This window comes from Talaromyces marneffei, chromosome 5, assembly GCF_009556855.1.
Source record: "Talaromyces marneffei chromosome 5, complete sequence".
Classification (NCBI taxonomy): domain Eukaryota; kingdom Fungi; phylum Ascomycota; class Eurotiomycetes; order Eurotiales; family Trichocomaceae; genus Talaromyces; species Talaromyces marneffei.
Window position 1 is genome coordinate 839,746 of NC_072352.1, and position 12,522 is coordinate 852,267.

At 45.8% G+C, this 12,522-nt stretch overlaps 4 protein-coding genes across 4 annotated transcripts; 1 reads left to right on the forward strand and 3 right to left on the reverse strand.

Moving 5' to 3' along the window:
• Positions 1–20: 20 nt before the first annotated feature.
• Positions 21–912, reverse strand: EYB26_006626 (uncharacterized protein; the record flags this gene model as incomplete). Its single annotated transcript, XM_054265902.1, has 4 exons — positions 21–140; positions 217–450; positions 526–677; positions 840–912. The coding sequence occupies 4 exons, from the start codon at positions 910–912 to the stop codon at positions 21–23; spliced, it is 579 nt and encodes a 192-aa protein (XP_054121877.1).
• Positions 913–5,667: 4,755 nt separating this feature from the next.
• EYB26_006627 (uncharacterized protein) lies at positions 5,668–6,729 on the reverse strand (the record flags this gene model as incomplete). Its single annotated transcript, XM_054265903.1, has 1 exon — positions 5,668–6,729. One exon carries the CDS (start codon positions 6,727–6,729, stop codon positions 5,668–5,670), a length of 1,062 nt encoding a protein of 353 aa, XP_054121878.1.
• A 688-nt stretch (positions 6,730–7,417) lies between these two features.
• Positions 7,418–8,577, forward strand: EYB26_006628 (uncharacterized protein; the record flags this gene model as incomplete). The annotated part of the gene is made up of 4 exons (XM_054265904.1): positions 7,418–7,601; positions 7,667–8,012; positions 8,080–8,390; positions 8,453–8,577. 4 exons carry the CDS (start codon positions 7,418–7,420, stop codon positions 8,575–8,577), a joined length of 966 nt encoding a protein of 321 aa, XP_054121879.1.
• Positions 8,578–8,785: 208 nt separating this feature from the next.
• Positions 8,786–10,351, reverse strand: EYB26_006629 (uncharacterized protein; the record flags this gene model as incomplete). Its single annotated transcript, XM_054265905.1, has 1 exon — positions 8,786–10,351. The coding sequence occupies one exon, from the start codon at positions 10,349–10,351 to the stop codon at positions 8,786–8,788; it is 1,566 nt and encodes a 521-aa protein (XP_054121880.1).
• Between the last annotated feature and the right edge of the window lie 2,171 nt (positions 10,352–12,522).

Consider the following 12,522-nt stretch of genomic DNA (forward strand, 5'->3'; position numbering starts at 1 on the left):
AGGGGAGGGCTACTGCTATATCATTGCCGATCGTACCTCCGAAAGCTGTTATACCATGCACCACTACCATTATAAAACCACGGCTGTAATTTATCAATCTCCTCCGCGAAAAGGGGAGTTAGACATGCATGTTGATGTAACTATGTCGTTGTCAGGTAGTGAGCATTTATCCACAACAACACTGAGAGAATCTCTTGATGAAAAAGGAAAACACACCTCTATACTCTCCCATCCAAGGAAGTACAGTGCTAGGCGCCTGTTATCTTGGTTGAGGAGGAGAGGGTTTCCATCCGAAAGAGCGACGCCTTCGGGTTGGTTGGCATTGAGGCAATATGTCCACTGTCCGCCCACGAATCCCTGTATTTTATAGCAGTCGGTATATGTCTTGTGCAGTGAGGCGCGCAGGGCAGGATCAGTCAATGGGGCGTTGGGTGACAAGCGGATAAAGGCCTGTACATGGAATCAGTACATACCATAACTAAGTTAGTTGATGATTGAGAAGGGTCAAGCCTGGGGAGGTGAAACAAATTCACAGATTGGCGCCTCGATGCCTCGTGTCAGTTGTTCCAGCTGCGAGTCTTCAAAGTCATACAGCATCGTTGTGGCTGGGTCCTGGATGATGCGATCTAGACCAACCGCAGCCGGTTTGTTGGCTATCGTGAAATTCTTGTGCCACACTAGGATACGTTATATTAGACTTGGTGTATGTGAAGGACCATGAAAAGTTACACTTATGATCCAGCAAATTTCATGCCTTTTCTTGGGTAGAGACGTAGATTGGGTGGATGTTATGTAACTCAGATATTGACGGGAGGCGCCATTATTGAAAACTTGCGAACGGAGCTGTGCAAGTTCCTGGGAGGCAAGAGTCAGAGATGGAACCAGTGTGAAACGGACGAGTTGGAGCAGCATGTTGGTTGTCTAGTCTTTGTGGAAGAGAAATATTTTATTTTCGGTGCTTCAGCAAGGGCCTGAACTTCTACTTATACGTATTCTGGATGTATGTACAGATATCGCGCTATGCCGTTTTGGGAAAGTGCGCGCTCTCTTTTAATGGCACCACCTTTCTCGTTTAAAATATTCCATCCATTTTTACTCACTTGCTAGTCGATATGCACATCTTGACAGCTAAAAATCCCTCATATTGTGTTTCTAGCTATGTCATTTGCCTGTTGGACGTGTCGACTGCGTAGGAAAAAGTGCGACAGAGTCCGGCTGATCTGCACAACCTGTGCAAGGCTGCGGATTGACTGCTACTATAGCAGTTCCAAACCAGAATGGATGGACGGGTCCGAGAAACAAACAGAGAGGACTAGCGTTATTCAGGCTTAGATAAGACAGAGTGCGGCATCTCTTGAGGACAACGCATTCGCCGTTCAAGTTTTTCCTCGTCGAGAGGCACAAAACCAGTCGACGGGGGACCAACCCTATAGTTAACTTAGGGCACTAGTGCGCTAATTACATAATCCTTCTCATAGATTCGCCTTGAACTCGTAACAGCCCCTATTTTTGTTCTCATACCATGTCTGCTTGGTATTTGGGTTCTTCAGTTAGTATTTTAAGGGTTCCCTTGGTGCTGGCTAGTAGATGATCTTAAAGGTTATTTTCTCCAAGTGTGCGACGTCCTATCTTCGGCGGCTGCAGCAAGATCTACCTGGGAAGGGGGGTAAAGGGATGGATTGCTTCACTTTTCACTGTATTGATTGGGATTCAGGTTCAGAATCCGGTTCCGGTTTCAGTCTTCCTGTTGTAATCGCAAACTTGATTGCTGCGTGGACTGCCTTCATGTCTGGTTGCCATTGATCCGAATCTGACCGTGTCTTTCCGCCCAGGAAGAAGGACAGATTTCCCCGTTTTGACTCTGTGCATTGGTTCATGCCTTCTCTCATCGCTGTCCATTTGGTGCAGCGGAATAAAAAGTGCTCCACTGTCTCGCTTGCTTGACCGCAGACACAGAGGTTTAAGTGTGCTGCGCCTATTCTATTTAGATAGCTATTAAGCCTTGTCATTCCTGTTCGAAGCTGGGCTAGGGTCTTTGCCTCTTTCCGATTCAGTCCATCGTATAAGTTCCTTGTATGTTTTCCTGGAAGAGCTATATCCAGGGCCTTTGAGTATTTTCCGACCTCCTCTGGGAGGGTCCATTCTCGTTTCCGTACCGCTAGGGCGAGCCTGATAGTAGTTGATTTAGCGTGGAATGGTTGTTTTTCTAGTAGGCGTTCTGTTCCTGTCGATTTTCGTGCTTCTGCTTTTGCTTGCCGCTGCAAGTCTATGTCTGCATGCCCTGGGATCTAAATTGCATTAACCGCGTTACCTCGCTGCTGTAAGAACTGAATCAGTCTATATATCCGCCGGATGGTCAGTTGGCCCGATTGTTGACGGGGTTGACTGATTGCTGATAGTACGGATCTGTTGCTACTAAGGATAGATATCCATCTCTGGCATGTCTCCAGTGAGATACGTTCTAGAGCGACCGCTATCGCTTCTAGCTCGGCTGTATAGGGATTTTGCTCCGTCAGTTTGCCTAGGGTGATGGAGTATCTAGATATATCAGTCCCGTTGTTGTCTGCTTGGGTGTCTCTTATATAGCCTCCCATACCTACCATTCCGGATCTGGCAGATGCACTTATCGCGATTAGAATGCCTATTGCTTTGCTGGCGATGTCAATGGCTTTATCTCCATCTGTTTCATATATCGTTCGTATCCGGCCTGTCCACGGTGACACTATAAATGCCTGGATGGTCTCGATCTGCTCTATTACTGTTGTATCTAGTACTTGAGATATCTTCTACAGCGGAGACCTGAACCTCTGGGTTGTAATGGTTCTCAGTCTGACCAGGGGGTTCGATTTAGGTAGTGTCTGAATGTCGATCCGCATTCTCGTAGCTTTCTCTATATATCGGTGATAGAAAGGCTGAATGCCTGCTTCTGCCTTAGCCACTGCTGTTGCTACTATCTAGAAGGCTCCTATAACTGCGATGGCTCTATATTTCTGTATTTTATTTAAATACTGTGTTCTTTTTACTCCATAAACATGCATCCAGACACTAGAGGCATAATCTACCACTGACGCCACTGTTGCCTTAAATAGTTGCCTCGCTGTCCGAGAGGATACCATTTTAAGTCTTCTCAGCGCTATAGCTGCTGCTAATCCCTTCATAGTAGCATTGGCAATGTGTTTCTCAAAGCGTATATACAAATCCATCACTACTCCTAGGATCTTTGCACTGTCTTTTAGCTTAACTGTCTCCCCTTTCACTGTAAATAGTATACTGCTTAACCGGCTCGCAGTCCGAGTGAAGTGTACTATAGCTGTTTTATCACATTTAAATGTGGCTCCGCTGCGCCTTTCCCACTCTAGGGCTCTATTGATTACTACTTCAATACCGGCCCAATTTACTTCCGCTGATGGGCCTGTTACCCAGGCTATGTAATCATCCACGAATGCGATTGATCCTCTAGAGGCGTTAATCCTGTGTTGTACTAGATCTATATTAAAGAAGAGAAAAAGTATCGGGGATAGCGGTGATCCTTGTGGTAAGCCTGCTTGAGATAGTTCCCCTTGTTCGCTCGTTAGCCCGTTAACCAGAATGGTTGCGGTGCGTCTTGAACAAAAGGCGTTGATCCATTGAACTATCTTATCAGGTATCCCCCTTGCCTTTAATCTCTGCAGCAGTCTTTCTTTAAAGACCCCGTTATATGCCCCTTGGACATCGAAACTGACCAAGCTAAGTACCTTCCTATTTCTCCAGGCCTTGAAGATTTCTTCCTATAGTAGTAATAGTGCTTGTTCTGCCGAGCGCCTTTTCCTTGCCCCGAAGTGGTTTGTAGGCAATAGACCAAATGTTTCAACGGCATATGATATCCTTTCTATGATAACTGCTTCCAGGATCTTGCCTAGTATGGAGAGCAGTGATATAGGTCTCCATGCTTTAGCCAGCGAGTAGTTGTTCTTTACCGGCTTCTTCAGCGGTATGATCTTGGCATTTCTCTATTGGAAAGGGAGCTCACTATCTTAAAGTAATGTCTGAAAGATATAGAATACTCTTTCTTTAACCACTGGCCAGAGCTGTCTCTATACCATTGCTAGGAGGCCATCCTCTCTAGATGCTTTCCATAGCTTAGCTTCGAAGACTTTCCTTTCAATCTTCTCTATAGTGAGATCAGGCATATGTATCGGCTCCCTTTATGGCTGGGTTCCCTCGTCTTCAATCGTTGCTGGTAGAGGTGGGAAGAACGTGGCCAGCAGCTCTTCGGCTTGTTCCATTTTGCCTTTAGTAGTAAACCCATTTAACTTTATTAATAGTGGTATTTTGTCGCTGAGTGAGCTGCCCCCTGGTTTTAGATATTTAGTGGCTTGCCATATATTAGTATCATCAGCAAGGAAGTCCTCCCAGTGCGCTTTCTTCTGTTTCCTGATTGCATCATGATACTCTTTTACCACTTCATATGCCTGTTGTTCAAGATCGGGGATTACACGTCCTGCCCTGCGCCGCGCTCTAGCCTGATTTCTCCAGTAGGTATATATACAGCAAAGCTATGTCAGATCTACCGTCCACCATCGTTTAGCGTAGGGAGAGGGCTTTGCCTTAGGTGTAAGTTTTGAGACCGCTTCTATAACCGCTATCATAAGGCGATCCATCTGCTGCTGGACTGAGCTATCTATAGAAACCGCCTGTAAGCTGGTAGTGACCCTCGCCCTGATTTCTACCCAAGGCGCGTTCTTCCAGAGTAGTCTCTCGGTAATGGGTCGATCTGGAACCGATATGTCAAACTCTGTCTCAATAGCTTGATGGTCTGATCTATGGTTTGTATAATGTATCCCACATTTAACCATCTCTTCTGCCAACTCCGTTGATGCTAGAACCAAGTCGATTGTTGTTTCTAGGTCCCCTGAATGCCATGTTTTTGTGCCTCTCGGTAGGAGACTTTGGAGAGAATGCTCAGTCATATAATCAACTAGCACTTCTGCCTCTCCTTGTCTCGCTGGGGATATTTGATCTCCACCCCAGAGTTGATCGTGCCGGTTGAAGTCTCCCACAATTAAAACGTCTGTTCGTATTCCATCTCTACCATGGATATCCACCACTAGGTTATGTAGTAGCCTAGTTGTAGATATCAATGCTTCCTCATTATTTCCCTCCACGTAGACCGAGACCACTAACACTGCCCGGTCTGGCAGTTGTAGTATCGCGGCCGTCAGGTCTGGTGATGCCACCGGGATCTGTTCTGCCTCAATGTCACTCCAAATCCATAGCATGCTCCGGATTGGCCATCTTCCTTCATGTCTTTCTGTAGGTATTATCTTTGTCCAGTAGCTGTGTCCTATTAGGCTCGTTATCATCGTGTTCCCAATCATCCGCGCGTATGGCTCGGATATTGCTATGACTCCGTAATCTCTAATTTTGTTGTCGTTTATTAGGCTTTGCTGTATCGTGTCCCTTTTGCCCACATTGAGTTGTAGTACGCGAAGTGATTTATGCATAAGACTATATGAGGCGTACTCGACAGTTTTTGCTAAACGATTCATGTGGTCATCTATACGGAACATATTTCAGAATTACAGTCTAGCAGGTGCTGTGGTGATATCCCTTAACTACACATTTAGCGCAGGTCTGGGTCTTTTTACAAGAATAGGCTTTATGCCCCATCTCCTGATAGTTGAAGCATTAAACCGGTCCCATCCGTGGTTCAAAGATTTGAGTGTACGCAGATTCTCCTGCTATATCAAAGTAGTTGCCGTCTATCAAACGTTTGGCATCAGTCCCTTTTGTGATATACACCACCATTGATCCGTATGCTTTGTTGGAGTCTTTCTTGCTGAGCCACGAGATCTTAGCAATACTGACATTGTTCTCTTTTCCTAGTACCTCGGCTGCCCCTGGGAGGATATTTCCATCCGCATCCAGGACTGCTGTCCGGTTGGCATTGTCGATTTTGACTGGGTATAGCTGGTCTCGTAGGACTCTTATTCCTGGTATATCAATCTTTTGGGCGGCTTCTTTAACCTGTTGGATCTCCTCTTCATGTCTGCAAATTACTTTGATCCGGTCTGCATTTTTAGGGTCCTTAACCATTGCTGCACAACGCCAGTTTTGTGTTTCCTCATTCCCACCCATCTCTCTCTCAATCTGTTGTCTGATACTGGCTATCTGGGTTCTCGCTTTGTCTTCTTCCCCGACCCGAGACGTGTCGATTGTGCAGAATAGCGTGTTGGCTAATGTAGGTCGGGCTAGGGGCGCAAACTCTGTATCCTGTTGATGACCGGAATGTCTGTCAACTACCGTTGCGTATGTTGCCTTAGCTGGAGTACTTGCGATAGTGTTCAGCTGCTCCCAGAGTTGCTTGCATTCTTCTATAGATTGGCTTTCAATTGCTTCCACTTGGGTCTGCAGTGCTTGAATTGTACTGCTCTGTGCTCGAATCATTTCGGACTGCTCCTTAATCATTTTTCCTTGTTCAATAATGATTTCTTTCAGTCCTTTGACCTCTTGATAGGTGCTTGCCAGGTATTGGCCTATCTTTTTAAGCATATCCCTGCTTCCATCTTTGCCACTCTGTTTCTCCTCAATAAGGCCAGCAGCTTTCTTTACCGCTGTTAATTCCACTTGGGTCATTGATTTCTTGGACGTTCTGACCGCGCTGATAATGTCGCTGCCCGAGGCCTCTCGGACCCTTGTTGAAGGTGTTATTACGCGTCCCGAACGCGTCGTCGTCGGCTCCTCCACCATCGCGTCCGCCATCACCGGCTCGGCTCCTAGAGCTGAGTCGAGTGCTAACTATCACGTATTCTACCTCTGGTTGCTTTCCGAAGAGTCCCGACTCTACAGGGTAGTATCTCCCGCGCCAAATTATGCAAAGCTTGACGGCCTCTTTGACATCGATGATCCCTAGTAATTCACCTACTATATCCCCTCTATTTTAACTAGTGCTGCTAGTGCTAACTAGGTTAGCGGCACAGTTGGTCTTGATGCCGGTAGTATTCTATCCAAAATACCCAATTCCTTTCTACTTCAAAGGAATAGCGGGTTGGGTTAGCCACTAACAAAATAACATTAACCCTAGATAGCATGGAATACTACTTCCCCCCTATCCAAAATAACCAATTGGTTTTCGCCCGCAACCAATACTTTATTGGAAAGAATGGCGCTAATACTAATTGAGATAGCCAACGGATGTATTGAATTTGGAAAGGATTACAATTTGGACAGGAGACGGAGTGCTATTCCTACGGAATCGGAGCACCAGAAAACGACGTTTCTACACGGACTCGGAGACATCGGAGTGCAAGATAGGAGATCGGAATTGTGAGGATTTCACAACCGATTCCAAGATATTCCTGCCTTGCAAACCCCCGCCGTCAAAATCTTGCATGCAAGTATTACGCAACTCAATTGTGAGGAGAAATGTGCGACTGTCATGGCAGTTGATACCAAACAGGATATCAAGATACAATATGACTATTTTGTTGCGGCTTCGGGGTTGCGACGGACAAAGCCCTCCGCGCCGGTTGCGTTGACACGCAAGGAGTATTTGGAGAATGCGTTGGAGCATATTCGACTAGCGGAGGGTGCGAAGGATGGTATTGTTGTTATTGGCGCTGGTGAGAATCATCATATTGAAACTTGTGTGCTGGGTGTGATAGAGGTAACTTTTTCGGTGGCTCAGGGGCTGTCGGCATTGAAATCGCCGCAGAACTCAAAACGCTCTGCCCACACCTCAAAGTCACATTAATCCATTCACGACACCGAATACTATCGTCTGAAGACTTATCAGATGAGTTCAAGGATTTGGCATTGAACTTAGTTCACGAAGCCGGTGTCGAGACGATTCTTGGTGCCAGAGTAAAGGAGACTATCAAGAACTCATCCACGTCATATGAAGTTGTTCTCTCGGACGGTCGTCGCATCCAAGCGGGCTTTGTGATTAATGCCATTTCCAAATTCCATCCAACTGCGACGTACTTGCCATCTACAGCCGTCGATGAGGAGGGATATGCTAAGATAGAATCCACGTAAGCATACATATCCCTCCCCTAACCTAGGTATACATCTCTACTATCCGGACTAATCGTTATCTAGCACCACATTCACCGATGGTACCCCTAACGCCACCTCCCACTACGCAGCTGGCGACATCGCCCACTGGCCCGGCATCAAAAGCTGCGTCGCTGCAATGCATCAGGGACTCCATACAGCAGTCAACATCCACCAACGAATTCTGAGGGCTCAAAACGGCATTGTGTCTCAATTTAAAAAACTTGATTCAAATGTCCCTCCCGTGATGGGACTTGCGGTTGGCAAGAAGGCCGCTTCGTTTACTCCGCAGACGGGGGCTACATCGAGAGAAGATGTGATGAAGATGCTCTTTGGGGACGATTTGGGATTCGCTAGTACGCTTCTCTCTTTAATCCTGAGACTCAACGAAGAAGTTTGACTGACTGTATTTCTGTAGTTTGTTGGAATTACCTCCGTCTCGGAGAAGCACCATACAAGGGACATCCACTAACTCCTCAAATGGATATTGAGAAGCTTACTAAGTTGACTGAAATATCAACCCAGGAACCAATCCATGTTTAGAAGAACAGAAGGTATTATGACACTCACCGGACTGCTATTATTCATATTCGAGTTTGTTACATCAACGGAGAGATATCTGTATTCTTTTGGCATATTGGGACTTGAGAAGTTTTCTCGACTTCAGGGAGCATATATTTGGAGTTTGGGTACAAGTAGATTAGAGGTAATGCATTGTTTTCAAAACTTGATGGATATTCTGCCAGCTGCTTCAAGCTTGAACCTTCAAGCCAACTGAGATCTGTTTGTCTCTGATGGAGTTCATAATCATATCAATATCTTTCTCCGCGTTCCGCCAGTTACTTTCAATTACCTCCTTATGATGTACACTCCGTGGCTCAAAAACAGCCTCAAACGGGACAGGCGAGGAAACAAACCCCGATGTCATATTCAAATCATCCACCTCCTTAGGCTTGCCATCCTCATCAACTGCATGCCGAACATCAAACCCCCAAAGAATCCTCGCCATGAGCAAAAAGAGTGAGTTTTTAGCAATATGTCTTCCAGTACACAGACGACGCCCATATCCGAAAAAGCTCACGAATTGACATTTCTTTTCATTCTCTGACCTGTCCAGCCATCGCTCTGGAAGGAATTCTAGCGGTCGATCGAATGTGTTCTCGTCAAGCGCCATAGCCCAGTAAAGCCATACGATTGTGGCGCCCTTAGGTATTTGATATCCCATGTACTCGTCTGCTGTGAGAGTAGCGTGCGGAACACCACCTGGAGCAATGGAGCGCCAGCGGAGACTCTCTTTTACTATTGCAGAGATGTATGGGAGATTTGGCTCGTCGTCGAGGGTTGGAAGTCGGTCTGGTCCAACAACTGAGTCGAGCTCTTTCTGCGCCTTTATGACGAACTCTGGATAAGCGAGGGTTGCCAAGGTGAACATTCGCATCTGCAAAGAAGTAGTATCAAGTCCGGCATCTGCCAGGATGCCTACATTGTACGCTAATTCGATGTGTGACATTAGAGCCGCCTCTTTTGATTTCGAGAACTCCTTGGTCCAATTCCAGCCCTTGGTAGCCAGTGCGGTCTGCATGTTATTTAAGTGAAGCTCTTTTTCAATCTGATAAAACTTTTCGGCCGTCTTTTTCCACGGTGCCAGAGTAGATGGTAAGTAGTTCAGAATCGGAATCGCATCTACAATCCATGTACCCACACGGGCTGCATATGCAAAGTTGTCTTGCACTTGATGTGCATGTTTCAGCATCCATTCATTGCCGGTATGTAGGCGGGTCCCGTACACAAGACTATAAACCAAACTTGCCGCATAGCGTTCATACACCTTTTTAAAATCATTCGTAGGCAGGAAATCGAACAGCAATTGCTTGCTTTCTAGGTCTTGCAATGGATAGTAGGTTTTTGACGCACGAAGACTAAGCACCGGTGCATCAAGCCTTTGATGGAGTTTGTATCGCTCATTGTACCTACGGAGGAGCAGGTGAATTCCCTTCGTCAAATTCTCCCCAGCCATGACCATGCGTGGTCGGTCGCTGTAGATATCGCCTCGTTTGTCTAGAAGCGAGCGAGCGATGGTCGCATCGCCTATGAAGATGACTGTGTTGCTGCCAAATTGGGCGCTGATGATGGGTCCATATTGTTTGATCCATCTTTGGTAAGTTACCCATGGAAGGTTGGTAGGTGCTTGATGGAGGTTTCCAATCAGTGGGAGACGGGCTGGTCCTGGAGGAAGTCGTCTATCTCGTATACGTTCATAGAGAATCCTGAGGAGAAGGAGGCCGGATATTAACCAGGCAATAAGATTTGCTGACATGATACTCCGTATATTTGATGAATTTGGTATCCAGCACAACTATAAAGATAGTAGTCTTCAACTAGAAGAAGTAAAAGAGAGAAAGAAACTAGTTCATTCAAATGTGTTGCGAACTGAATTTCTCTTATGAATAGAAGTCAACCAAACCTAGCCAGAAAGCCACACCACCAACACATATCTACGTTAGAGCGGGGAGGGTTTTAAACAAATCAACTGACCCGATAGTTACGCAAATGCTTGATATATGAGTCCCTGCGATTAGACCACTGAAACGTGTTCATTATGCGCAGATGACAGAGAAGCTCTGCTTTAAGGTTGAATCCAATAGGCGCATTAGGGGTATTCTTGAACACATCAGATTGTATACAATGCCCAATAAGTTCATTCCTGCAATCTGCTGCCAGGTTTTCCATATTTTGACAGGACAGTTAATACATCCATGTCAAAGATGACCAGTCAGACGGCCGCGGCCGCATCCGACCTAATGCATTTGCACTGCTATCAGAAGTTCTTTGCATGGAGCGATGTGCTCTGTACTCGGTAGCTACAGAGTGGCCAATGGCAGCAGGAATGTCACTACATTAGTGTGGTTAAGGTGCATCCAACAAATGGTCTTCAACGCTGTCGCTGGTCTCGAACTCTGATCCCGGCTGGAGATTTTGGTAAACGCGTGCTATTTCAGGGACCTAGAAAGTTCTTACTTCTCTGGTTATGTGGTGGTAAAGCGTTCGAGGTACATTAGCGAGCCTTGTGTAGATTATTGTGAGAAGCAATATCAAAAACTCCGCTGATATAAAAGATCACTTTGAGTCTCAGCATGGCTACCTGGTCGAATTTAATCATCATTGTCAACAACCGTGGTAGTATGAAATCGCTTCTTCAAGACAAAAGCTTCTCAGCCCCAGAGTAGACCCTAGTTTACCTCAGAAGTAAATCGCTCCGACCTATTTAGCCATCATTGATGTCACAATAGGCAAATCGTAGATAACAAAACATCTAATACAGACCGTTGTACTCCTTACTGCGTACTGTACCGGTAATTCACTCCCGCCATGTATTAATATAAGCGTTGGCGCCGAGGCCTCGTAACAAAGCTAGTACTACACTAGTAAGACGAAACATACAGATGAGGATCAGATTAGATGATCAGATAAGATTATCTCTCGAGTAACTTTTACCTGAGCCAGTCAACCGTGGTTTGTCTTGTCCACCGGATTCGTTATCAACTTACGTGTCGGTCTCGGCATGGGGTCTCAACCATAGAGCAACTCTATTGGAATAAAAGCCGCACCGAAGTCGGACAATTAAACGGGAATGAGGGGTGACTGGATCGATGCCGAGAAAGCATTTCTCTCCCACCCCACAACATATTTACGTATTCTCTGGGCATGGAAGTTGGTGATCAATGGTGGTTTACTATTTGAAATTATAGTAGAAAGGGAAATTCTAACGTTCTTCCCAGATCCCAAGTATAGATGCGTCATGCATTGGACGGAATAATCGAACCAATGTTTGTGTCGAAGTAGTTTCAAGTGCGATGAACCATCAACATACTGCTGTTTCGGAAATGAAACCACTGATTTAGACTACGCGATTCCCTCATACAACCTTCGGGGAAGTCTTACGCAGACTGCCCCCTCTGTTCCGACAATTGCCGTCCCGGTGGATCCCTCCTCATCATCGAGGTGGATACAATATAACCCAGAAATACAGTTTACGACTAGTATTTGATGATGTATCTAGATAAATTCGGTATTGTTACGAACCAAGAAAATAAAAAAACGGGACAAGGTGACGTGTTGACGAATGTTTCAAAAGTGCAAATGAGCATTATCATCTGAGTCCTCATCGATTTAGATTTATACACTACAACTTGGAATACCAGCAAAATATCACGAAACACATGGGATGCATCACTTCTCGGTTACAGGAATGAAGAGCATTTGAGACTATTCAAGACATGGCAAGTGCCATTCGGGTAGTAACGGAGTGGAATATAACAGGTACTCTGGACCAGCATTGCGAGTATCTCCATCGTATATATGAGGATCTACTATCAGGAAGTGTCCTCAGTAGTATCACGTCCTGATGTATCCAGATGTACCATTATCGCGTGGGCCTTCCTTGATGCTTCTTTAATTTCAGGGTCCTCGTCCTGTCCATCAGCGATC